The 26,751-nt window shown below is 46.5% G+C and overlaps 1 protein-coding gene across 1 annotated transcript in view; it reads right to left on the minus strand.

Annotated features, from left to right (window-relative positions):
* Positions 1 to 26,751, minus strand: part of LOC106592716 (voltage-dependent T-type calcium channel subunit alpha-1H) — a 45,558-nt gene that overhangs the window by 6,811 nt on the left and 11,996 nt on the right. Inside the window, exons 5-14 of the mRNA XM_045690484.1 lie at positions 26,666 to 26,751; positions 25,546 to 25,635; positions 25,046 to 25,238; positions 22,239 to 22,390; positions 21,604 to 21,713; positions 21,401 to 21,534; positions 20,584 to 20,654; positions 19,576 to 19,654; positions 18,742 to 18,863; positions 14,424 to 14,735 (exon numbers count right to left, since the gene is read on the minus strand). The exon at positions 26,666 to 26,751 is cut by the window's right edge and continues 40 nt beyond it. Of these exons, the coding sequence (XP_045546440.1) occupies positions 14,424 to 14,735; positions 18,742 to 18,863; positions 19,576 to 19,654; positions 20,584 to 20,654; positions 21,401 to 21,534; positions 21,604 to 21,713; positions 22,239 to 22,390; positions 25,046 to 25,238; positions 25,546 to 25,635; positions 26,666 to 26,751 (1,349 nt within the window). The remainder of the gene's footprint in view (positions 1 to 14,423; positions 14,736 to 18,741; positions 18,864 to 19,575; positions 19,655 to 20,583; positions 20,655 to 21,400; positions 21,535 to 21,603; positions 21,714 to 22,238; positions 22,391 to 25,045; positions 25,239 to 25,545; positions 25,636 to 26,665) is intronic.

Genomic DNA, 26,751 nt, shown 5'->3' on the forward strand with positions numbered 1-26,751 from the left:
CCATCACCACCATCACCACCACCGTCACCACCTCCATCACCACAGTCATCACCATCACCACCACCGTCATCACCATCACCACAACCATCACCACCGTCACCACCACCATCACCACCGTCCTCACCGTCACCACCACCATCATCACCGTCACCACCACCATCACCACCGTCACCACCACCGTCACCACCACCATCACCACCGTCATCACCACCATCACCACCGTCATCACCACCATCACCGCCACCATCACCACCACCACCACCGTCACCACCACCACCACCGTCACCATCACCACCACCATCACATCAACACCATCACCACCATCACCATCACCACCACCACCGTCACCACCATCACCATCGTCACCACAGTCACCACCACCACCATCACCACCGTGACCACCAGTACCGTCACCACCACCGTCACCACCATCACCACCGTCACAATCGTCACCACCTTCACCACCACCATAGTCACCACCGTCACTGTCACCACCACCACCGTCACCACCACCACCATAACCACCATCACCACCGTCACCACCACCATCACCACCATCACCACCACCGTCATCACCATCACCACCACCATCACCACCATCACCACCACCATCACCACCGTCATCACCATCACCACCACCGTCATCACCACCACCATCACCACCGTCACCACCACCATCACCACCGTCATCACCATCACCACCACCATAACCACCGTCACAACCACCACCGTCACCATCACCACCACCATCACATCAACACCATCACCACCATCACCACCACCACCACCGTCACCACCATCACCATCGTCACCACAGTCACCACCACCACCATCACCACCGTCACCACCATCACCACCATCACCACCGTCACCACCACCACCATCAACACCATCACCACCTCCACCACTACCATCACCACCGTCATTATCACCGTCACCACCGTCACCACCGCCACCATCACCACCGTCACCAACGTCACCACCACCGACACCACCACCACCGTCACCACCAACACCATCACCACCGCCATTATCACCGTCACCACCACATCCATCACCACCGTCACCACCACCATCAACACCGTCACCACCACCACCATCACCACCGTCATCACCGTCACCACCACCATCATCACCGTCACCACCACCATCACCACCGTCACCACCACCGTCACCACCACCGTCACCACCACCATCACCACCTCATCACCACCATCACCACCGTCATCACCACCATCACCGGCACCATCACCACCACCACCACCGTCACCACCACCACCACCGTCACCATCACCACCACCATCACATCAACACCATCACCACCATCACCATCACCACCACCACCGTCACCACCATCACCATCGTCACCACAGTCACCACCACCACCATCACCACCGTGACCACCAGTACCGTCACCACCACTGTCACCACCATCACCACCGTCACAATCGTCACCACCGTCACCACCACCATAGTCACCACCGTCACTGTCACCACCACCACCGTCACCACCACCACCATCACCACCATCACCACCGTCACCACCACCACCACCATCACCACCGTCATCACCATCACCACCACCGTCATCACCATCACCACCACCATCACCACCGTCACCACCACCATCACCACCGTCATCACCATCACCACCACCGTCACCACCACATCCATCACCACCGTCACCACCACCATCAACACCGTCACCACCACCATCATCACCACCGTCACCACCACCACCACCACCATCACCACCGTCATTATCACCGTCACCACCGTTACCACCGTTGCCACTGTCACCACCACCACCATCACCACCACCACCAACTAGGCTGCAGTAGTACTACTAAAACCAAACTAAAACAGTATTTGCCTTTGGAAAAGCAGAGGTTGCCATTGAATTAAACTCTTTTACTTCTTTTGCCCAACAAGCTGGACAACAAGCTGGTCAACAAGCTGGTTAGCAAGCTGGTCAACAAGCTGGTCAACAAGCTAAAGTTATACCTCTGAATAAGAAGGGGATAAAGTCTGATCCTGGGAATTACAGGCCTGTATTTATCTTCAGTATGAGAAGGGGATAGAGTCTGATCCTGGGAATTACAGGCCTGTATTTATCCTCAGTATGACAAAGGGATAGAGTCTGACCCTGGGAATTACAGGCCTGTATTTATCCTCAGTATGAGAAGGGGATTAGAGACAAATCCTGTGAATTACAGGCCTGTATTTATCCTCTGTATGAGAAAGGGATTAGAGACTGATCCTGGGAATTACAGGCCTGTATGTATCCTCTGCATGAGAAGGGGATAGAGTCTGATCCTGGGAATTACAGGCCTGTATTTATCCACAGTATGAGAAGGGGATAGAGTCTGATCCTGGGAATTACAGGCCTGTATTTATCCTCAGTATGAGAAGGGGATAGGAGTCTAAATTTGGGAATTAGAGGCCTGTATTTCTCCTCTGTATGAGAAGGGGATTATAGACTGATCCTGGGAATTACAGGCCTGTATTTATCCTCTGTATGAGAAGGGGATAGAGTCTGATCCTGGGAATTACAGGCCTGTATTTATCCTCTGAATAAGAAGGGGATAAAGTCTGATCCTGGGAATTACAGGCCTGTATTTATCTTCAGTATGAGAAGGGGATAGAGTCTGATCCTGGGAATTACAGGCCTGTATTTATCCTCAGTATGACAAAGGGATAGAGTCTGACCCTGGGAATTACAGGCCTGTATTTATCCTCAGTATGAGAAGGGGATTAGAGAGAAATCCTGTGAATTACAGGCCTGTATTTATCCTCTGTATGAGAAAGGGATTAGAGACTGATCCTGGGAATTACAGGCCTGTATGTATCCTCTGCATGAGAAGGGGATAGAGTCTGATCCTGGGAATTACAGGCCTGTATTTATCCTCAGTATGAGAAGGGGATAGAGTCTGATCCTGGGAATTACAGGCCTGTATTTATCCTCAGTATGAGAAGGGGATAGGAGTCTAAATTTGGGAATTAGAGGCCTGTATTTATCCTCAGTATGACAAAGGGATAGAGTCTGACCCTGGGAATTACAGGCCTGTATTTATCCTCAGTATGAGAAGGGGATTAGAGACTGATCCTGTGAATTACAGGCCTGTATTTATCCTCTGTATGAGAAGTGTATTAGAGACTGATCCTGGGAATTACAGGCCTGTATTTATCCTCTGTATGAGAAGGGGATAGAGTCTGATCCTGGGAATTACAGGCCTGTATTTATCCTCTGTATGAGAAGGGGATAGGAGTCTAACTTTGGGAATTAGAGGCCTGTATTTATCCTCAGTATGACAAAGGGATAGAGTCTGACCCTGGGAATTACAGGCCTGTATTTATCCTCAGTATAAGAAGGGGATTAGAGACAGATCCTGTGAATTACAGGCCTGTATTTATCCTCTGTATGAGAAAGGGATTAGAGACTGATCCTGGGAATTACAGGCCTGTATGTATCCTCTGCATGAGAAGGGGATAGAGTCTGATCCTGGGAATTACAGGCCTGTATTTATCCACAGTATGAGAAGGGGATAGAGTCTGATCCTGGGAATTACAGGCCTGTATTTATCCTCAGTATGAGAAGGGGATAGGAGTCTAAATTTGGGAATTAGAGGCCTGTATTTCTCCTCTGTATGAGAAGGGGATTATAGACTGATCCTGGGAATTACAGGCCTGTATTTATCCTCTGTATGAGAAGGGGATAGAGTCTGATCCTGGGAATTACAGGCCTGTATTTATCCTCTGAATAAGAAGGGGATAAAGTCTGATCCTGGGAATTACAGGCCTTTATTTATCTTCAGTATGAGAAGGGGATAGAGTCTGATCCTGGGAATTACAGGCCTGTATTTATCCTCAGTATGACAAAGGGATAGGAGTCTGACCCTGGGAATTACAGGCCTGTATTTATCCTCAGTATGAGAAGGGGATTAGAGAGAAATCCTGTGAATTACAGGCCTGTATTTATCCTCTGTATGAGAAAGGGATTAGAGACTGATCCTGGGAATTACAGGCCTGTATGTATCCTCTGCATGAGAAGGGGATAGAGTCTGATCCTGGGAATTACAGGCCTGTATTTATCCTCAGTATGAGAAGGGGATAGAGTCTGATCCTGGGAATTACAGGCCTGTATTTATCCTCAGTATGAGAAGGGGATAGGAGTCTAAATTTGGGAATTAGAGGCCTGTATTTATCCTCAGTATGACAAAGGGATAGAGTCTGACCCTGGGAATTACAGGCCTGTATTTATCCTCAGTATGAGAAGGGGATTAGAGACTGATCCTGTGAATTACAGGCCTGTATTTATCCTCTGTATGAGAAGGGGATTAGAGACTGATCCTGGGAATTACAGGCCTGTATTTATCCTCTGTATGAGAAGGGGATAGAGTCTGATCCTGGGAATTACAGGCCTGTATTTATCCTCTGTATGAGAAGGGGATAGGAGTCTAACTTTGGGAATTAGAGGCCTGTATTTATCCTCAGTATGACAAAGGGATAGAGTCTGACCCTGGGAATTACAGGCCTGTATTTATCCTCAGTATAAGAAGGGGATTAGAGACAGATCCTGTGAATTACAGGCCTGTATTTATCCTCTGTATGAGAAAGGGATTAGAGACTGATCCTGGGAATTACAGGCCTGTATTTATCCTCTGTATGAGAAGGGGATAGAGTCTGATCCTGGGAATTACAGGCCTGTATTTATCCTCTGTATGAGAAGGGGATTAGAGACTGGTCCTGGGAATTACAGGCCTGTACTTATCCTCTGTATGAGAAGGGGATTAGAGACTGATCCTGGGAATTACAGGCCTGTATTTATCCTCAGTATGACAAAGGGATAGAGTCTGACCCTGGGAATTACAGGCCTGTATTTATCCTCAGTATGAGAAGGTGATTAGAGACTGATCCTGTGAATGACAGGCCTGTTTTTATCCTCTGTATGAGAAGGGGATTAGAGACTGATCCTGGGAATTACAGGCCTGTATGTATCCTCTGCATGAGAAGGGGATAGAGTCTGATCCTGGGAATTACAGGCCTGTATTTATCCTCAGTATGAGAAGGGGATAGGAGTCTAAATTTGGGAATTAGAGGCCTGTATTTATCCTCAGTATGACAAAGGGATAGAGTCTGACCCTGGGAATTACAGGCCTGTATTTATCCTCAGTATGAGAAGGGGATTAGAGACTGATCCTGTGAATTACAGGCCTGTATTTATCCTCTGTATGAGAAGGGGATTAGAGACTGATCCTGGGAATTACAGGCCTGTATTTATCCTCTGTATGAGAAGGGGATAGAGTCTGATCCTGGGAATTACAGGCCTGTATTTATCCTCTGTATGAGAAGGGGATAGGAGTCTAACTTTGGGAATTAGAGGCCTGTATTTATCCTCAGTATGACAAAGGGATAGAGTCTGACCCTGGGAATTACAGGCGTGTATTTATCCTCAGTATGAGAAGGGGATTAGAGACTGATCCTGTGAATTACAGGCCTGTATTTATCCTCTGTATGAGAAGGGGATTAGAGAATGATCCTGGGAATTACAGGCCTGTATTTATCCTCTGTATGAGAAGGGGATAGAGTCTGATCCTGGGAATTAAAGGCCTGTATTTATCCTCTGTATGAGAAGGGGATTAGAGACTGATCCTGGGAATTACAGGCCTGTACTTATCCTCTGTATGAGAAGGGGATTAGAGACTGATCCTGGGAATTACAGGCCTGTATTTATCCTCAGTATGACAATGGGATAGAGTCTGACCCTGGGAATTACAGGCCTGTATTTATCCTCAGTATGAGAAGGTGATTAGAGACTGATCCTGTGAATGACAGGCCTGTTTTTATCCTCTGTATGAGAAGGGGATTAGAGACTGATCCTCGGAATTACAGGCCTGTATTTATCCTCTATATAAGGAGATAGAGTCTGATCCTGGGAATTACAGGCCTGTATTTATCCTCTGTATGAGAAGGGGATTAGAGACTGATCCTGGGAATTACAGGCCTGTACTTATCCTCTGTATGAGAAGGGGATTAGAGACTGATCCTGGGAATTACAGGCCTGTATTTATCCTCAGTATGACAAAGGGATAGAGTCTGACCCTGGGAATTACAGGCCTGTATTTATCCTCAGTATGAGAAGGTGATTAGAGACTGATCCTGTGAATGACAGGCCTGTTTTTATCCTCTGTATGAGAAGGGGATTAGAGACTGATCCTGGGAATTACAGGCCTGTATGTATCCTCTGCATGAGAAGGGGATAGAGTCTGATCCTGGGAATTACAGGCCTGTATTTATCCTCAGTATGAGAAGGGGATAGAGTCTGATCCTGGGAATTACAGGCCTGTATTTATCCTCAGTATGAGAAGGGGATAGGAGTCTAAATTTGGGAATTAGAGGCCTGTATTTATCCTCAGTATGACAAAGGGATAGAGTCTGACCCTGGGAATTACAGGCCTGTATTTATCCTCAGTATGAGAAGGGGATTAGAGACTGATCCTGTGAATTACAGGACTGTATTTATCCTCAGTATAAGAAGGGGATTAGAGACAGATCCTGTGAATTACAGGCCTGTATTTATCCTCTGTATGAGAAGGGGATTAGAGACTGATCCTGGGAATTACAGGCCTGTATTTATCCTCTGTATGAGAAGGGGATAGAGTCTGATCCTGGGAATTACAGGCCTGTATTTATCCTCTGTATGAGAAGGGGATTAGAGACTGATCCTGGGAATTACAGGCCTGTACTTATCCTCTGTATGAGAAGGGGATTAGAGACTGATCCTGGGAATTACAGGCCTGTATTTATCCTCTGTATGAGAAGGGGATTAGAGACTGATCCTGGGAATTACAGGCCTGTATTTATCCTCTGTATGAGAAGGGGATAGAGTCTGATCCTGGGAATTACAGGCCTGTATTTATCCTCTGTATGAGAAGGGGATTAGAGACTTGATCCTGGGAATTACAGGCCTGTACTTATCCTCTGTATGAGAAGGGGATTAGAGACTGATCCTGGGAATTACAGGCCTGTATTTATCCTCAGTATGACAAAGGGATAGAGTCTGACCCTGGGAATTGCAGGCCTGTATTTATCCTCAGTATGAGAAGGTGATTAGAGACTGATCCTGTGAATGACAGGCCTGTTTTTATCCTCTGTATGAGAAGGGGATTAGAGACTGATCCTGGGAATTACAGGCCTGTATGTATCCTCTGCATGAGAAGGGGATAGCGTCTGATCCTGGGAATTACAGGCCTGTATTTATCCTCAGTATGAGAAGGGGATAGAGTCTGATCCTGGGAATTACAGGCCTGTATTTATCCTCAGTATGAGAAGGGGATAGGAGTCTAAATTTGGGAATTAGAGGCCTGTATTTATCCTCAGTATGACAAAGGGATAGAGTCTGACCCTGGGAATTACAGGCCTGTATTTATCCTCAGTATGAGAAGGGGATTAGAGACTGATCCTGTGAATTACAGGCCTGTATTTATCCTCTGTATGAGAAGGGGATTAGAGACTGATCCTGGGAATTACAGGCCTGTATTTATCCTCTGTATGAGAAGGGGATAGAGTCTGATCCTGGGAATTACAGGCCTGTATTTATCCTCAGTATGAGAAGGTGATTAGAGACTGATCCTGTGAATGACAGGCCTGTTTTTATCCTCTGTATGAGAAGGGGATTAGAGACTGATCCTGGGAATTACAGGCCTGTATGTATCCTCTGCATGAGAAGGGGATAGAGTCTGATCCTGGGAATTACAGGCCTGTATTTATCCTCAGTATGAGAAGGGGATAGAGTCTGATCCTGGGAATTACAGGCCTGTATTTATCCTCAGTATGAGAAGGGGATAGGAGTCTAAATTTGGGAATTAGAGGCCTGTATTTATCCTCAGTATGACAAAGGGATAGAGTCTGACCCTGGGAATTACAGGCCTGTATTTATCCTCAGTATGAGAAGGGGATTAGAGACTGATCCTGTGAATTACAGGACTGTATTTATCCTCAGTATAAGAAGGGGATTAGAGACAGATCCTGTGAATTACAGGCCTGTATTTATCCTCTGTATGAGAAGGGGATTAGAGACTGATCCTGGGAATTACAGGCCTGTATTTATCCTCTGTATGAGAAGGGGATAGAGTCTGATCCTGGGAATTACAGGCCTGTATTTATCCTCTGTATGAGAAGGGGATTAGAGACTGATCCTGGGAATTACAGGCCTGTACTTATCCTCTGTATGAGAAGGGGATTAGAGACTGATCCTGGGAATTACAGGCCTGTATTTATCCTCTGTATGAGAAGGGGATTAGAGACTTCTCCTGGGAATTAGAGGCCTGTATTTATCCTCTGTATGAGAAGGGGATAGAGTCTGATCCTGGGAATTACAGGCCTGTATTTATCCTCTGTATGAGAAGGGGATTAGAGACTGATCCTGGGAACTACAGGCCTGTACTTATCCTCTGTATGAGAAGGGGATTAGAGACTGATCCTGGGAATTACAGGCCTGTATTTATCCTCAGTATGACAAAGGGATAGAGTCTGACCCTGGGAATTACAGGCCTGTATTTATCCTCAGTATGAGAAGGTGATTAGAGACTGATCCTGTGAATGACAGGCCTGTTTTTATCCTCTGTATGAGAAGGGGATTAGAGACTGATCCTGGGAATTACAGGCCTGTATGTATCCTCTGCATGAGAAGGGGATAGAGTCTGATCCTGGGAATTACAGGCCTGTATTTATCCTCAGTATGAGAAGGGGATAGAGTCTGATCCTGGGAATTACAGGCCTGTATTTATCCTCAGAATGAGAAGGGGATAGGAGTCTAAATTTGGGAATTAGAGGCATGTATTTATCCTCAGTATGACAAAGGGATAGAGTCTGACCCTGGGAATTACAGGCCTGTATTTATCCTCAGTATGAGAAGGGGATTAGAGACTGATCCTGTGAATTACAGGCCTGTATTTATCCTCTGTATGAGAAGGGGATTAGAGACTGATCCTGGGAATTACAGGCCTGTATTTATCCTCTGTATGAGAAGGGGATAGAGTCTGATCCTGGGAATTACAGGCCTGTATTTATCCTCTGTATGAGAAGGGGATAGGAGTCTAACTTTGGGAATTAGAGGCCTGTATTTATCCTCAGTATGACAAAGGGATAGAGTCTGACCCTGGGAATTACAGGCCTGTATTTATCCTCAGTATGAGAAGGGGATTAGAGACTGATCCTGTGAATTACAGGCCTGTATTTATCCTCTGTATGAGAAGGGGATTAGAGACTGATCCTGGGAATTACAGGCCTGTATTTATCCTCTGTATGAGAAGGGGATAGAGTCTGATCCTGGGAATTACAGGCCTGTATTTATCCTCTGTATGAGAAGGGGATAGGAGTCTAACTTTGGGAATTAGAGGCCTGTATTTATCCTCAGTATGACAAAGGGATAGAGTCTGACCCTGGGAATTACAGGCCTGTATTTATCCTCAGTATGAGAAGGGGATTAGAGACTGATCCTGTGAATTACAGGCCTGTATTTATCCTCTGTATGAGAAGGGGATTAGAGAATGATCCTGGGAATTACAGGCTTGTATTTATCCTCTGTATGAGAAGGGGATAGAGTCTGATCCTGGGAATTACAGGCCTGTATTTATCCTCTGTATGAGAAGGGGATTAGAGACTGATCCTGGGAATTACAGGCCTGTACTTATCCTCTGTATGAGAAGGGGATTAGAGACTGATCCTGGGAATTACAGGCCTGTATTTATCCTCAGTATGACAATGGGATAGAGTCTGACCCTGGGAATTACAGGCCTGTATTTATCCTCAGTATGAGAAGGTGATTAGAGACTGATCCTGTGAATGACAGGCCTGTTTTTATCCTCTGTATGAGAAGGGGATTAGAGACTGATCCTCGGAATTACAGGCCTGTATTTATCCTCTATATAAGGAGATAGAGTCTGATCCTGGGAATTACAGGTCTGTATTTTTCCTCAGTATGAGAAGGGGATTAGAGTCTGATCCTGTGAATTACAGGCCTGTATTTATCCTCAGTATGAGAAGGGGATAGAGTCTAACTTTGGGAATTAGAGGCCTGTATTTATCCTCAGTATGACAAAGGGATAGAGTCTGACCCTGGGAATTACAGGCCTGTATTTATCCTCAGTATGAGAAGGGGATTAGAGACTGATCCTGTGAATTACAGGCCTGTATTTATCCTCTGTATGAGAAGGGTATTAGAGACTGATCCTGGGAATTACAGGCCTGTATTTATCCTCTGTATGAGAAGGGGATAGAGTCTGATCCTGGGAATTACAGGCCTGTATTTATCCTCAGTATGAGAAGTGGATTAGAGACTGATCCTGGGAATTACAGGCCTGCACTTATCCTCTGTATGAGAAGGGGATTAGAGACTGATCCTGGGAATTACAGGCCTGTATTAATCCTCAGTATGACAAAGTGATAGAGTCTAACCCTGGGAATTACAGGCCTGTATTTATCCTCAGTATGAGAAGGGGATAGGAGTCTAACTGTGGGAATAAGAGGCCTGTATTTATCCTCAGTATGACAAAGGGATAGAGTCTGACCCTGGGAATTACAGGCCTGTATTTATCCTCAGTATGAGAAGGGGATAGGAGTCTAACTGTGGGAATTAGAGGCCTGATTTATCCTCAGTATGACAAAGGGATAGAGTCTGACCCTGGGAATTACAGGCCTGTATTTATCCTCAGTATGAGAAGGGGATTAGAGACTGATCCTGTGAATTACAGGCCTGTATTTATCCTCTGTATGAGAAGGGGATTAGAGACTGATCCTGGGAATTACAGGCCTGTATTTATCCTCTGTATGAGAAGGGGATAGAGTCTGATCCTGGGAATTACAGGCCTGTATTTATCCTCAGTATGAGAAGTGGATTAGAGACTGATCCTGGGAATTACAGGCCTGTATTTATCCTCTATATAAGGAGATAGAGTCTGATCCTGGGAATTACAGGCCTGTATTTTTCTTCAGTATGAGAAGGGGATAGAGTCTGATCCTGGGAATTACAAGCCTGTATTTATCCTCAGTATGAGAAGGGGATAGGAGTCTAACTTTGGGAATTAGAGGCCTGTATTTATCCTCAGTATGACAAAGGGATAGAGTCTGACCCTGGGAATTACAGGCCTGTATTTATCCTCAGTATGAGAAGGGGATTAGAGACTGATCCTGTGAATTACAGGCCTGTATTTATCCTCTGTATGAGAAGGGTATTAGAGACTGATCCTGGGAATTACAGGCCTGTATTTATCCTCTGTATGAGAAGGGGATAGAGTCTGATCCTGGGAATTACAGGCCTGTATTTATCCTCAGTATGAGAAGTGGATTAGAGACTGATCCTGGGAATTACAGGCCTGCACTTATCCTCTGTATGAGAAGGGGATTAGAGACTGATCCTGGGAATTACAGGCCTGTATTTATCCTCAGTATGACAAAGGGATAGAGTCTAACCCTGGGAATTACAGGCCTGTATTTATCCTCAGTATGAGAAGGGGATAGGAGTCTAACTGTGGGAATTAGAGGCCTGTATTTATCCTCAGTATGACAAAGGGATAGAGTCTGACCCTGGGAATTACAGGCCTGTATTTATCCTCAGTATGAGAAGGGGATAGGAGTCTAACTGTGGGAATTAGAGGCCTGTATTTATCCTCAGTATGACAAAGGGATAGAGTCTGACCCTGGGAATTACAGGCCTGTATTTATCCTCAGTATGAGAAGGGGATTAGAGACTGATCCTGTGAATTACAGGCCTGTATTTATCCTCTGTATGAGAAGGGGATTAGAGACTGATCCTGGGAATTACAGGCCTGTATTTATCCTCTGTATGAGAAGGGGATAGAGTCTGATCCTGGGAATTACAGGCCTGTATTTATCCTCAGTATGAGAAGTGGATTAGAGACTGATCCTGGGAATTACAGGCCTGTATTTATCCTCTATATAAGGAGATAGAGTCTGATCCTGGGAATTACAGGCCTGTATTTTTCTTCAGTATGAGAAGGGGATAGAGTCTGATCCTGGGAATTACAAGCCTGTATTTATCCTCAGTATGAGAAGGGGATAGGAGTCTAACTTTGGGAATTAGAGGCCTGTATTTATCCTCAGTACGACAAAGGGATAGAGTCTGACCCTGGGAATTACAGGCCTGTATTTATCCTCAGTATGAGAAGGGGATTAGAGACTGATCCTGTGAATTACAGGCCTGTATTTATCCTCTGTATGAGAAGGGGATTAGAGACTGATTCTGGGATTTACAGGCCTGTATTTATCCTCTGTATGAGAAGGGGATAGAGTCTGATCCTGGGAATTACAGGCCTGTATTTATCCTCTGTATGAGAAGGGGATTAGAGACTGATCCTGGGAATTACAGGCCTGTACTTATCCTCTGTATGAGAAGGGGATTAGAAACTGATCCTGGGAATTACAGGCCTGTATTTATCCTCAGTATGACAAAGGGATAGAGTCTGACCCTGGGAATTACAGGCCTGTATTTATCCTCAGTATGAGAAGGGGATTAGAGACTGATCCTGTGAATGACAGGCCTGTATTTATCCTCTGTATGAGAAGGGGATAGAGTCTAACTTTGGGAATTAGAGGCCTGTATTTATCCTCAGTATGACAAAGGGATAGAGTCTGACCCTGGGAATTACAGGCCTGTATTTATCCTCAGTATGAGAAGGGGATTAGAGACTGATCCTGGGAATTACAGGCCTGTTTTTATCCTCTGTATGAGAAGAGGATTAGAGACTGAACCTGGGAATTACAGGCCTGTATTTATCCTCTGTATGAGAAGGGGATTAGAGACTGATCCTCGGAATTACAGGTCTGTATTTATCCTCTATATAAGGAGATAGAGTCTGATCCTTGGAATTACAGGCCTGTATTTTTCCTCAGTATGAGAAGGGGATTAGAGACTGATCCTGTGAATTACAGGCCTGTATTTATCCTCAGTATGAGAAGGGGATAGAGTCTAACTTTGGGAATTAGAGGCCTGTATTTATCCTCAGTATGACAAAGGGATAGAGTCTGACCCTTGGAATTACAGGCCTGTATTTATCCTCAGTATGAGAAGGGGATTAGAGACTGATCCTGTGAAATACAGGCCTGTATTTATCCTCTGTATGAGAAGGGGATTAGAGACTGATCCTGGGAATTACAGGCCTGTATTTATCCTCTGTATGAGAAGGGGATAGAGTCTGATCCTGGGAATTACAGGCCTGTATTTATCCTCAGTATGAGAAGTGGATTAGAGACTGATCCTGGGAATTACAGGCCTGTACTTATCCTCTGTATGAGAAGGGGATTAGAGACTGATCCTGGGATTACAGGCCTGTATTTTTCCTCAGTATGACAAAGGGATAGAGTCTAACCCTGGGAATTACAGGCCTGTATTTATCCTCATTATGAGAAGGGGATAGGAGTCTAACTGTGGGAATTCGAGGCCTGTATTTATCCTCAGTATGACAAAGGGATAGATTCTGACCCTGGGAATTACAGGCCTGTATTTATCCTCAGTATGAGAAGGGGATAGGAGTCTAACTGTGGGAATTAGAGGCCTGTATTTATCCTCAGTATGACAAAGGGATAGAGTCTGATCCTGGGAATTACAGGCCTGTATTTATCCCCAGTATGAGAAGGGGATAGGAGTCTAACTGTGGGAATTAGAGGCCTGTATTTATCCTCAGTATGACAAAGGGATAGAGTCTGACCCTGGGAATTACAGGCCTGTATTTATCCTCAGTATGAGAAGGGGATTAGAGACTGATCCTGTGAATTACAGGCCTGTATTTATCCTCTGTATGAGAAGGGGATTAGAGACTGATCCTGGGAATTACAGGCCTGTATTTATCCTCTGTATGAGAAGGGGATAGAGTCTGATCCTGGGAATTACAGGCCTTTATTTATCCTCAGTATGAGAAGTGGATTAGAGACTGATCCTGGGAATTACAGGCCTGTATTTATCCTCTATATAAGGAGATAGAGTCTGATCCTGGGAATTACAGGCCTGTATCTGTCTCAGTCTGATCCTTGGAATTACATGTATATGTTATTTATTTTTGATTTTGAATCCCAGCCACCGTCCCCGCAGGAGGCCTTTTGGTAGGCCGTCATTGTAAATATGAATTTGTTCTGAACTTACTTGGCTTAGATAAATAAAGGTAAAATTAAAAATATATAAAAAAATGTGACCCCCTGACAGGAAGCTGATCTGACCCCAGATCTGTGCTTAGGTCCCCCCCTGACAGGATGCTGATCTGATCCCAGATCTGTGGTTAGGTCCCCCCCCCCCCTGACAGGAAGCTGATCTGATCCTAGATCTGTGGTTAGGTCCCCCCCCCTGACAGGAAGCTGATCTGATCCCAGATCTGTAGTTAGGTCCCCCTACAGGTGATCCTTCTCCATACCTGTCCAGATGATTCCACCCCGCCCACTTCGGCGTTGCTAAGGGGACGGCTGGCCTCCTGGCGCGCCTCCTCTTGCTTGGCCTCCTCTTGCCTGGCCTCCTCTTGACGCGCCTCTTCCTCCTTGGCCTCCTCCTCTGCCTCTTCCTGCGCCTCCTTGTTGCTCTCCTCCAAGTGTTTCATCAACACCGCCACCACCACGTTGACCAGCACGAACTGGGCCGTCAGGACGAAGGTCACGAAGTAGACCGGAGAAATCAGAGGAAGGTAGGTCAGACAGGACCGGTCTTCTGGACGACAGTCCCGCAGCGTGTCCTGGAGGGACAGAGGGATTGCGACTATTTGGGACAGGTAGCTCAGACAACAACAAGAGGGTTGTGAAAGACACATCGTCCCAAAGACACAGAGCAACACAATACTACTAATGTCTTAGCAGTGGTGTAAAGTACTTAAGTCAAAATACTTTAAAGTACTCTACTTAAGTTAAAATACTTCAAAGTGCTCTACTTAGGTCAAAATACTTTAAAGTACTCTACTTAAGTCAAAATACTTTAAAGTACTCTACTTAAGTCAACATACCTTAAAGTACTCTACTTAAGTCAAAATACTTTAAAGCACTCTACTTAAGTCGTTTCTTTGGGGGTATCTGTACTGTACTATTTATATTTTTATAAACTTTTACTTCACTACATTCCTAAAGAAAATGTTGTACTTTTTACTCCATACATTTTCCCCTGACACCCAAAAGTACTCGTTACATTTTAACAGGAAAATGGTCCAATTCACACACTTATCAAGAGAACATCCCTTGTCATCGCTACTGCTTCTGATCTGGAGGATTCACTAAACAGAGAACATCCCTGGTCATCCCTACTGCCTCTGATCTGGAGGACTCACTAAACAGAGAACATCCCTTGTCATCGCTACTGCTTCTGATCTGGAGGATTCACTAAACAGAGAACATCCCTGGTCATCCCTACTGCCTCTGATCTGGAGGACTCACTAAACAGAGAACATCCCTGGTCATCCCTACTGCCTCTGATCTGGCAGACTCACTAAACAGAGAACATCCCTGTTCATCCCTACTGCCTCTGATCTGGTGGACTCACTAAACAGAGAACATCCCTGGTCGTCCCTACTGCCTCTGATCTGGAGTGTTCCCCTGGCTATCATTACGTTTAAAAAACAAACAAGAAAATGGTGCCGTCTGGTTTGATTAATATAAGGAATTTGAAATTATTTATAAAGTACATTTTAAGCGATTAAAATTACCTTTTGTTCCTAAAGTATATATTTTTTTAAAACAAATACTTTTAGACTTTTACTCAAGTAGTATTTTACTTGGTGACTTTTACTTGAGTACATTTTCTATTAAAAGGTATCTTTACTTTTACTCAAGTATGGCAGTGAGGTTCTAGTTGTTGTCAAGATGCTCGAGGACACCAGAAAATGGGGAGCTTGTTGTTTACTAAAGAACTGGAGGCCCGTAGCATTGATCTGTCTGGAACTTTTTTTATTTTTTTTAAGAAAAAGTATATTTCATACAGACAAAGCTGAGCAATTGTCTTTGTCCACGCTTTCCATGGCGACAGAGCTTCTTGAGTAGAACGGAGAGGGTGTAGAATAATGGCATTTCGTTGTTCTGTGTTTCACAGGCTGTAACTCCAGTTTTGACCACCAGGTGGAGCCGTTGAGTTGAATCACAGCCTGTCTGTCGGCAACGAGACACACAGAGCTAAAAGCCTATCAGAGAGCCAGAGTGTCTGACTGACTGGGATAACAGCCAATTACCAGACAGAGCCCCCCGGGGGAAAGGGAGATGGGTTTTTAGCCAATGAGCTCCTCAGATAAATATCTCTGGTTCCCTCAACGTTCCTCAATGTTCCATGTCGGTTCGAAAAAAACGTTCCGTGTCGGTTTACTAGGTTATGAATCAGGTTCCACTGACAGACAGTCATCTGGGAACAGTGTTCTGTTTTCTGTGTGTGTGTGTTCTGTGTGTGTGTTCTTGTGTTCTGTGTGTGTTCTGTGTTCTGTGTGTGTGTTCTGTGTTCTGTGTGTGTGTTCTGTGTTCTGTGTGTGTGTTCTGTGTTCTGTGTGTGTGTTCTTGTGTTCTGTGTGTGTGTTCTGTGTTCTGTGTGTGTGTTCTTGTGTTCTGTCTGTGTGTTCTGTGTATGTTTTTTGTGTTCTGTGTTCTGTGTGTGTTTTTCTTGTGTTCTGTGTTCTGTGTGTTCTGTGTTCTGTGTGTATGTTCTGAGTTCTGTGTTCTGTGTGTGTGTTCTGTGTTCTTCAAACAATGCAAGCTCTAAGCCTTAAATAGAAGCAGCACACGTGTGCCTCCCGAGTGGCGCAGCGGTCAAAGGCAGTGCATCGCAGTGCTTGAGGGCTGTCACTACAGTCCCGGGTTCGATCTCAGGCTGTGTCACAACCAGGAGTCCCATAGGGCGGGGCACAATTGTCCCAGCGTCGTTAGGGCGAGGTTTACTTGGGTCAGCGTCGTTAGGGCGAGGTTTACTTGGGTCAGCGTCGTTAGGGCGAGGTTTACTTGTCCCAGCGTCGTTAGGGCGAGGTTTAACCTCTCTAGGGTCGGCGGGACGAAATCGTCCCACCTACGTAAAAGCCAGTGGAATCCTGTGGCGCGTTATTCAAATACCTTAGAAATGCTATTACTTCAATTTCTCAAACATATGACTATTTTACACCATTTTAAAGACAAGACTCTCGTTAATCTAACCACACTGTCCGATTTCAAAAAGGCTTTACAACGAAAACAAAACATTAGATTATGTCAGCAGAGTACCCAGCCAGAAATAATCAGACACCCATTTTTCAAGCTAGCATATAATGTCACATAAATCCAAACCACAGCTAAATGCAGCACTAACCTTTGATGATCTTCATCAGATGACACACCTAGGACATTATGTTATCCTCTTGACGTTACCCTAGGATAGGGGGTGCCACAGCGCATTTTGGAAAAAATTCGTGCCCATTTTCAACGGCCTACTAATCAGACTCAGAAGCTAGGATATGCATATAATTAATACCTGTGGATAGAAAACACCCTAAAGTTTCTAAAACTGTTTGAATGGTGTCTGTGAGTATAACAGAACTCATATGGCAGTCAAAACCCCGAGACAGATGGAAACAGGAAGTGGAATTCTGACTTGGCTCAACGTCGTTAGGGCGAGGTTTACTTGTCCCATCGTCGTTAGGGCGAGGTTTACTTATCCCAGCGTCGTTAGGGCGAGGTTTACTTGGCTCAGCGTCGTTAGGGTGAGGTTTACTTGGCTCAGCGTCGTTAGGGCGAGGTTTACTTGTCCCAGCGTCGTTAGGGTGAGGTTTACTTATCCCAGCGTCGTTAGGGCGAGGTTTACTTGGCTCAGCGTCATTAGGGTGAGGTTTACTTGGCTCAGCGTCGTTAGGGCGAGGTTTACTTGTCCCAGCGTCGTTAGGGTGAGGTTTACTTATCCCAGCGTCGTTAGGGCGAGGTTTACTTGGCTCAGCGTCGTTAGGGCGAGTTTTACTTATCCCAGCGTCGTTAGGGCGAGGTTTACTTGGCTCAGCGTCGTTAGGGCGAGGTTTACTTGGCTCAGCGTCGTTAGGGCGAGGTTTACTTGTCTCATCGCACTCTAGCGACTCCTTGTGGAGGGCCGGGCGCTTGCAGGCTGACTCCGGTTGACAGTTGAACTATGTTTCCCTCTGATACGATGGTGCGGCTGGTTTCTGGGTTAAGTGGCCGGGGTGTTATTTAAGAAGCGAGGTTTGGTGGGTCATGGACAAATGACTCGACCTTCACCTCAAGAGCCCGTTGGGGAGTTGCAGCGATGAGACAAGATCAGAATTGAAATTGGGGGAATAATAAAAAATATTTTAAAGATAAAAACGGCCACACGGGTTGGCTTAGAACTCCGTAAAGAAGGATTAGAACCCTGTGTAGAAGGATTAGAACCCCGTAAAGAAGGATTAGAACCCCGTAAAGAAGATTTAGAACCCATTAAGAAGGATTAGAACCCGTAAAGAAGGATTAGAACCCCGTAAAGAAGGATTAGAACCCCGTGAAGAAGGATTAGAACCCCGTGTAGAAGGATTAGAACCCTGTGTAGAAGGATTAGAACCCGTAAAGAAGTATTAGAACCCGTAAAGAAGGATTAGAACCCTGTGTAAAAGCAGAAGAATGTCAGAATTCAGCAGCAGTCTTCATTTTCTATTAATGAGGGTTTTTCCCTCTGTGCCTTGAACAACAACAAGCTCTAGAACCAAAAACCCTGTTTCCCCAAAGCTGATTGGTTGACTATCACGCTCTGATTTGGACATTCACCTTCATAATTCCATTCCAGTTGTCACCGGTGGAAACGCGGAACAAGGTGAGGAACGCCATGCCAAAGTTCTGGAACGTAGCGTGACGACTCAGACCCTCACACGGATTCTCCTCGGAACACTCTATAAACACCGAGAACACATGTAGGGGGGGGTAGTGGGGTGATATAGAGAGAGAGACGGAAGGGGTGTGAGGGGAGGGGAAAAGAGAGGGGGGAGAGAGGGGGGAGAGAGTGAGGGAGAGAGAGGGGGGAGGAGTGAAAGAGGGGATAGAGAGGGAGGGAGAGCGAGAGAGAGAGAGGGGAGAGAGAGAGGGAGGGAGGGAGAGAGAAAAAGAGAGAGACAAAGAGAGAAAGAGAGAGAGTGAGAGAGAGAGAGAGAGAAAGGGGGAGGGAGAGAGGAGGGAGTGAAAGAGAGGGGGGTAGAGAGGGAGGGAGAGCGAGAGAGAGAGAGAGAGTGGGAGGGAGAGAGAAAAAGAGAGAGACAGAAAGAGAGAAAGAGAGAGCGAGAGAGAGAAAGGGAGAGGGAGAGAGGAGGGAGTGAAAGAGATGAGGGTAGAGAGGGAGGGAGAGAGAGGGAGGGAGGGAGAGAGAAAAAGAGAGAGACAGAGAAAGAGAGAAAGAGAGAGAGACAACAGGGAGGGAGAGAGGAGGGAGTGAAAGAGAGAGAGGGAGGGAGAGAGAAAAAGAGAGAGACAGAGAAAGAGAGACAGAGAGAGGGAGGGAGGAAAAGAGAGAGAAAATAGGAGAAGGAAGACGTAAGTAATTTCAGGGAAATCAGCTCAGCAGCTCATCAGCATAAATGACACTCACACACTCACAGCACTATGACTGACCCAGTTTCCCAAAGAGCTCCACTCCCAGCGCAGCGTAGATGAAGAACAGCAACATGAAGAGGAGACCCAGATTCCCCACCTAGAGAGAAACAGGACATATTACAATACAGGATAGATTAAAATACCCAGCCAGATTATTATAAATACCCAGCCAGATTATTATAAACACCCAGACAGATTATTATAACACCCAGATTATTATAACACCCAGCCAGATTATTATAATACCCAGAAAGATTATTATAACACCCAGATTATTATAACACCCGGCAAGATTATTAAAACACCCAGCTAGATTATTATAAACACCCAGACAGATTATTATAACACCCAGCCAGATTATTATAACACCCAGACAGATTATTATAACACCCAGACAGATTATTATAACACCCAGACAGATTATTATAACGCCCAGCCAGATTATTATAACACCCAGACAGATTATTATAAACACCCAGCCAGATTATTATAACACCCAGCCAGATTATTATAACCCCCAGCCAGATTATTATAACACCCAGCCAGATTATTATAACACTCAGACAGATTATTATAACACCCAGACAGATTATTATAACAACCAGACAGATTATTGTAACACCCAGCCAGATTATTATAACAACCAGCCAGATTATTATAACCCCCAGACAGATTATTATAAACACCCAGACAGATTATTATAACACCCAGCCAGATTATTATAACACCCAGACAGATTATTATAACACCCAGCCAGATTCAGTATTAGTATAGTACTACTACAGTATTTTATTAGTATCATGGTTACCTGAGGCAGGGCCTGAACTACAGTGTCCAGGAGAGCTCTCATCCCCTGTAGCCATCTTCAGCACTATTACTATAGTACTACTACAGTATTATATTAGTAACATAGTTACCTGAGGCAGGGCCTGAACTACAGTGTCCAGGAGAGCTCTCATCCCCTGTAGCCATCTTCAGCAGTATTACTATAGTACTACTACGGTATTATATTAGTAACATAGTTACCTGAGGCAGGGCCTGAACTACAGTGTCCAGGAGAGCTCTCATCCCTGTAGCCATCTTCAACAGCTTCAACACTGAGGAGATAGAATCCAGATCAGAACCCATTAGAACTGAAACCAGAACCGACCCCATTAGAACTGAAACCAGAACCGACCCCATTAGACCTGAAGCCAGAACAGAACCCATTAGAACTGAAACCAGAACAGACCCCATTAGAACTGAAACCAGAACAGACCCCATTAGAACTGAAACCAGATCAGAACCCATTAGAACATAAACCAGAACAGAACCCATTTAACTGAAACCAGAACAGACCCCATTAGAACTGAAACCAGATCAGAACCCATTAGAACTGAAACCAGAACAGAACCCATTAGAACTGAAACCAGAACAGAACCCATTAGAACTGAAACCAGAACAGACCCTATTAGAACTGAAACCAGAACAGAACCCAATAGAACTGAAACCAGCTCAGACCCCATTAGAACAGAAACCAGAACAGAACCCATTAGAACTGAAACCAGAACAGACCCCAGTAGAACTGAAACCAGAACAGACCCTATTAGAACTGAAACCAGAACAGAACCCAATAGAACTGAAACCAGATCAGAACCCATTAGAACTGAAACCAGAACAGAAACCATTACCCAAACACACACTGTACACATATACACATATCACTGAGGGAGAGGTGTGTGTGTGTGTGTGTGTGTGTGTGTGTGTGTGTGTGTGTGTGTGTGTGTGTGTGTGTGTGTGTGTGTGTGTGTGTGTGTGTGTGTGTGTGTGTGTGTGTGTGTGTGTGTGTGTGTGGTGTGAGTACCTCTGGCGATCCTCAGTACTCTCATGATGCGTATGATCGTAGGGTTGATGGGTAGCGACGCGTTCAGGTCGATCTCCTCCAGAGTGATGCCCATTACGGACAACAACACGATGGACAGATCCAGCTGGTTCCACCTAAACACAGAGAACAGGTACGTATGCAGAGTGTGTGTGTGTGTGTGTGTGTGTGTGTGTGTGTGTTACCTCTCCTTGAAGAAGCGTCTCAGCCCGAAGGCGATGAGTTTGAGGACCGTCTCGATGACGAACACCAGAGTGAAAACGTAGTTACAATACTTTAACCCCTCCTCCAGATACTGGAACACACACACACACACACACACACACACACACACACACACACACACACACACACACACACACACACACAGTTACACAGAATCACAATCGTTGCTATAGCTTCCCGATTGTCCTAGTTAACTTTGAGGTTGCTATGGCTACCAGTGTGTGAGGTTGCCTTGGTTACCAGTTTGAGGTTGCTATAGTTGTAATGTGGTTGCTATAGTTACCTGAGGCTGTTTATATTGTAGTGTGGTTGCTATAGTTACCTGGGGCTGTTTGTATTGTAGTGAGGTTGCTATAGTTACCTGGGGCTGTTTGTAGTGTAGTGTGGTTACTATAGTTACCTGGGGCTGTTTGTAGTGTAGTGTGGTTACTATAGTTACCTTGGGCTGAATGTATTGCAGTGTGGTTGCTATAGTTACCTGTGGATTTTTGTAGTGTAGTGTGGTTACTATAGTTACCTGTGGCTGGTTGTAGTGTAGTGTGGTTACTATAGTTACCTGTGGATGTTTGTATTGTAGTGTGGTTGCTATAGTTACCTGTGGCTGGTTGTAATGCTCCATGCTCATGGTGAGGACGTTGGTAGCGATGATGACGGTGATGAAGAGGTCCAGGTAGTGGCTGGTGCACAACGTGTGGATGGTGAGACGCACCGGGGAGTAGTCTGCAAAGTAGGGACGTTCCTGGGCCTCTGTTACAACACACAGAGTAACATGGTCATTAAACTGGTAGTCTGTTACAACACACAGAGTAACGTGGTCATTAAACTGGTAGTCTGTTACAACACACAGAGTAACATGGTCATTAAACTGGTAGTCTGTTACAACACACAGAGTAACATGGTCATTAAACTGGTAGTCTGTTACAACACACAGAGTAACATGGTCATTAAACTGGTAGTATGTTACAACACACAGAGTAACGTGGTCATTAAACTGGTAGTCTGTTACAACACACAGAGTAACGTGGTCATTAAACTGGTAGTCTGTTACAACACACAGAGTAACATGGTCATTAAACTGGTAGTCTGTTACAACACACAGAGTAACATGGTCATTAAACTGGTAGCTGTTACAACACACAGAGTAACATGGTCGTTAAACTGGTCGTCTGTAGACCAGGTCCTGAAGTTCTCGACAGTAAAAAAAAAAATCTCTTTACTCTTCTGCTATGAAGTCATCGATGAAGTTACTGCCAGCACGAGAGTTGTGCCTGTGTGTGTGTGTGTGTGTGTGTGTGTGTGTGTGTGTGTGTGTGTGTGTGTGTGTGTGTGTGTGTGTGTGTGTGTCGATGAAACTGCTGCCTCAGGAGTTCCATTCACATCCATCACACACACCGTGACATTTCAACTATAACACACACACACACACACACACACACACACACACACACACCGTGACATCTCAAGGTGTCATTGGGCAAAAAAGCATCTCCGTTTGCCAGAACTATGACGAGATTACACTGCAGATAGAGGGGGCTGTCTCAACATGTCTCCCTTTCCCCTCCCTCCCTCCCTCCCTCCCTCCCTCCCTCCCTCCCTCCCTCCCTCCCTCCCTCTTACTCCTCCTCCTCTTCTCTGCTCTCTTGGCTCTCTTCTACTCCCGGGCCTTGGCCTCCTCTTCCTCCCTCCCTCCCTCCCTCCCTCCCTCCCTCCCTCCCTCCCTCCCTCCCTCCCTATTACTCCTCCTCCTCTTCTCTGCTCTCTTGGCTCTCTTCTACTCCCGGGCCTTGGCCTCCTCTACCTCCCTCCCTCCTTCCCTCTTCCTCCTCCTCCTCTTCCTCTCCTCCTCCCCTCTCCACCTCACCTCCCCCACCTCCCTCCCTCCCTCCCTCCCTATTACTCCTCCTCCTCTTCTCTGCTCTCTTGGCTCTCTTCTACTCCCGGGCCTTGGCCTCCTCTACCTCCATCCCTCCTTCCCTCTTCCTCCTCCTCCTCTTCCTCTCCTCCTCCCCTCTCCACCTCACCCTCCCTCCCTCCCTCCCTCCATCCCTCCCTCTTACTCCTCTTCTCTGCTCTCTTGGCTCTCTTGTCCTCCCGGGCCTTGGCCTCCCCTCCCTCCCCTCTCCACCTCTCCCTCCCTCCCTCCCTCCCTCCCTCCCTCCCTCCCTCCCTCCCCTCTCCACCTCACCCTCCCTCCCTCCCTCCCTCTTACTCCTCCTCTTCTCTGCTCTCTTGGCTCTCTTCTCCTCCCGGGCCTTGGCCTCCCCTCCCTCCCCTCTCCACCTCACCCTCCCTCCCTCCCTCCCTCCCTCCCTCCCTCCCTCCCTCCCTCCCTCCCTCTTACTCCTCCTCCTCTTCTCTGCTCTCTTGGCTCTCTTCTCCTCCCGGGCCTTGGCCTCCCCTCCCTCCCTCCCTCCCACACCCCCCTCCCCTCCCTCCCTCCCTCCCTCCCTCCCTCCCTCCCCTCCCTCTTACTCCTCCTCCTCTTCTCTGCTCTCTTGGCTCTCTTCTCCTCCCGGGCCTTGGCCTCCTCTTCTTCCCTCCCTCCCTCCCTCCCTCCCTCCCTCCCTCCCTCCCTCCCTCCCTCTCTCTTACTCCTCCTCCTCTTCTCTGCTCTCTTGGCTCTCTTCTCCTCCCGGGCCTTGGCCTCCTCTTCTTCCCTCCCTCCCTCCCTCCCTCCCCTCTCCACCTCTCCCCTCCCTCCCTCCCTCCCTCCCTCCCTCCCTCTTACTCCTCCTCCTCTTCTCTGCTCTCTTGGCTCTCTTCTCCTCCCGGGCCTTGGCCTCCTCCTCCCTCTCCCCTCCCCTCCCCTCTCCACCTCCCTCCCTCCCTCCCTCTTACTCCTCCTCCTCTTCTCTGCTCTCTTGGCTCTCTTCTCCTCCCGGGCCTTGGCCTCCCCTCCCTCCACCTCCCTCCCTCCCTCCCTCCCTCCCTCACTCCTCCTCCTCCCTCCCTCCCTCCTCCCTCCCTCCCTCCCTCCCTCCCTCCCTCCCTCCCCTCCCTCCCTCCCTCCCTCCTCCTCTCTCCCCTCCCTCCTCCCTCCCTCCCTCCCTCCCTCCCTCCTTCTTACTCCTCCTCCTCTTCTCTGCTCTCTTGGCTCTCTTCTCCTCCCGGGCCTTGGCCTCCCTCCTCCCTCCCTCCCTCCCCTCTCCACCTCCCTCCCTCTCCCTCCCTCCCTCCCTCCCTCCCTCCCTCCCTCCCTCCCCCTCCCTCCCTCCCTCCCTCCCTCCCTCCCTCCCTCCCTCCCTCCCTCCCTCTTACTCCTCCTCCTCTTCTCTGCTCTCTTGGCTCTCTTCTCCTCCCGGGCCTTGGCCTCCCCTCCCTCCCTCCCCTCCCTCCCTCCCTCCGACACCCCCCTCCCCTCCCTCCCTCCCTACCTCCCTCCCTCCCTCCCCTCCCTCTTACTCCTCCTCCTCTTCTCTGCTCTCTTGGCTCTCTTCTCCTCCCGGGCCTTGGCCTCCTCTTCTTCCTGGTCCTGACGACACTTGTGGAAGTTTTCCACGACGACGCCCACGAACATGTTGAGGACGAAGAAACTGACGATGAGAAGGAAGGAGATGAAGAACAGGAGCATCCACGGGTTGTGGTTCCTCACTGGCTGGAGGAGGAAGATAAAACATCCAATCAGATACAGACGGTCGGACGGACGGACAGACAGACAGACAGTGCTATGTGGGGACTACCAGAACAGACCTGGAGGCCTGTAGCAGTGCTATGTGGGAACTAACAGGACAGATCTTTTACCTGATTTGCTCAGAAAGCCTAAAAGGTTAAAAAGTCAAATCAGAACTCTGTTCCTTCTCAATTTCATTCAATAAACTTTATTGGCATGTACAGTCAAACACGCATATCGCAAAGAAAAATACCTGTTGAGGTCTGTGTGTGTGTGTGTGTGTGTGTGTTACCTGCTGGTCTACCCCCACGGCGTCCAGTCCGTCATACATGATGCTGACCCACCCGTCTTTAGAGGACAGCACAAACAGAGACATCAACGCCTGGACGGACAGACAGACAGACAGACAGACAGACAGACAGACAGACAGACAGACAGACAGACAGACAGACAGACAGACAGACAGACAGACAGACAGACAGACAGACAGACAGACAGACAGACAGACAGACAGGGGAAAAGAAGATATAAGTCAGACCTCTCCTTTCCTCATCTTCTTTCATTTCAGTTCATTTCAGGTCATTCCAGTTCATTCCAATTCATTCCAGTTCAATTCAATTCAATTCATTCCAATTCATTTCAATTCATTCCAATTCAATTCAATACAGTTCATTCCAGTTCATTCCAGTTCATTCCAATTCATTCCAGTTCAATTCAATTCAATTCATTCCAATTCATTTCAATGCATTTCAATTCATTCCAATTCAATTCATTTCAGTTCATTCCAGTTCATTCCAATTCATTCCAATTCATTCCATTTCAATTTAATTCAATTCATTCCAATTCATTTCAATTCATTTCAATTAATTCCAATTCAATTAATTCCAATTCAATTCAGTTCAGTTCATTCCAGTTCATTCCAGTTCATTCCAGTTCATTCCAATTCATTCCAGTTCAATTCAATACAATTCATTCCAATTTATTTCAATTCATTTCAATTCAATTCATTTCAGTTCATTCCAGTTCATTCCAGTTCATTCCAATTCATTCCAATTCATTTCAATTCATTTCAATTCAATTCAATTAATTTCATTCCAATTCATTTCAATTCATTCCAATTCAATTCATTTCAATTCATTCCAATTCATTCCAATTCAAAGGGCTTTATTGGCATGGGAACCATATGTTTACATTGGAAAAAAGAGACAATGAATAAAAGAATCCAGTGGGTTCTGGTAGATCTTTAACAGTTTTAATTGATCATGTAAATGTGTGTCTGTGTGTGTGTGTGTGTGTGTGTGTGTGTGTGTGTGTGTGTGTGTGTGTGTGTGTGTGTGTGTGTGTGTGTGTGTGTGTGTGTGTGTGTGTGTGTGTGTGTGTGTGTGTGTGTGTGTGTGTGTGTGTGTGTGTACCTGTCCCAGGTTATCAAAGTTGTATTTGCGTCGTATCCACCGGTGGCCGGCACGGAGACAGTCAGTCCTATTGGTCACATTCCTCA

The sequence above is a fragment of the Salmo salar genome, chromosome ssa12, assembly GCF_905237065.1.
Source record: "Salmo salar chromosome ssa12, Ssal_v3.1, whole genome shotgun sequence".
Taxonomy (NCBI): Eukaryota; Metazoa; Chordata; class Actinopteri; order Salmoniformes; family Salmonidae; genus Salmo; species Salmo salar.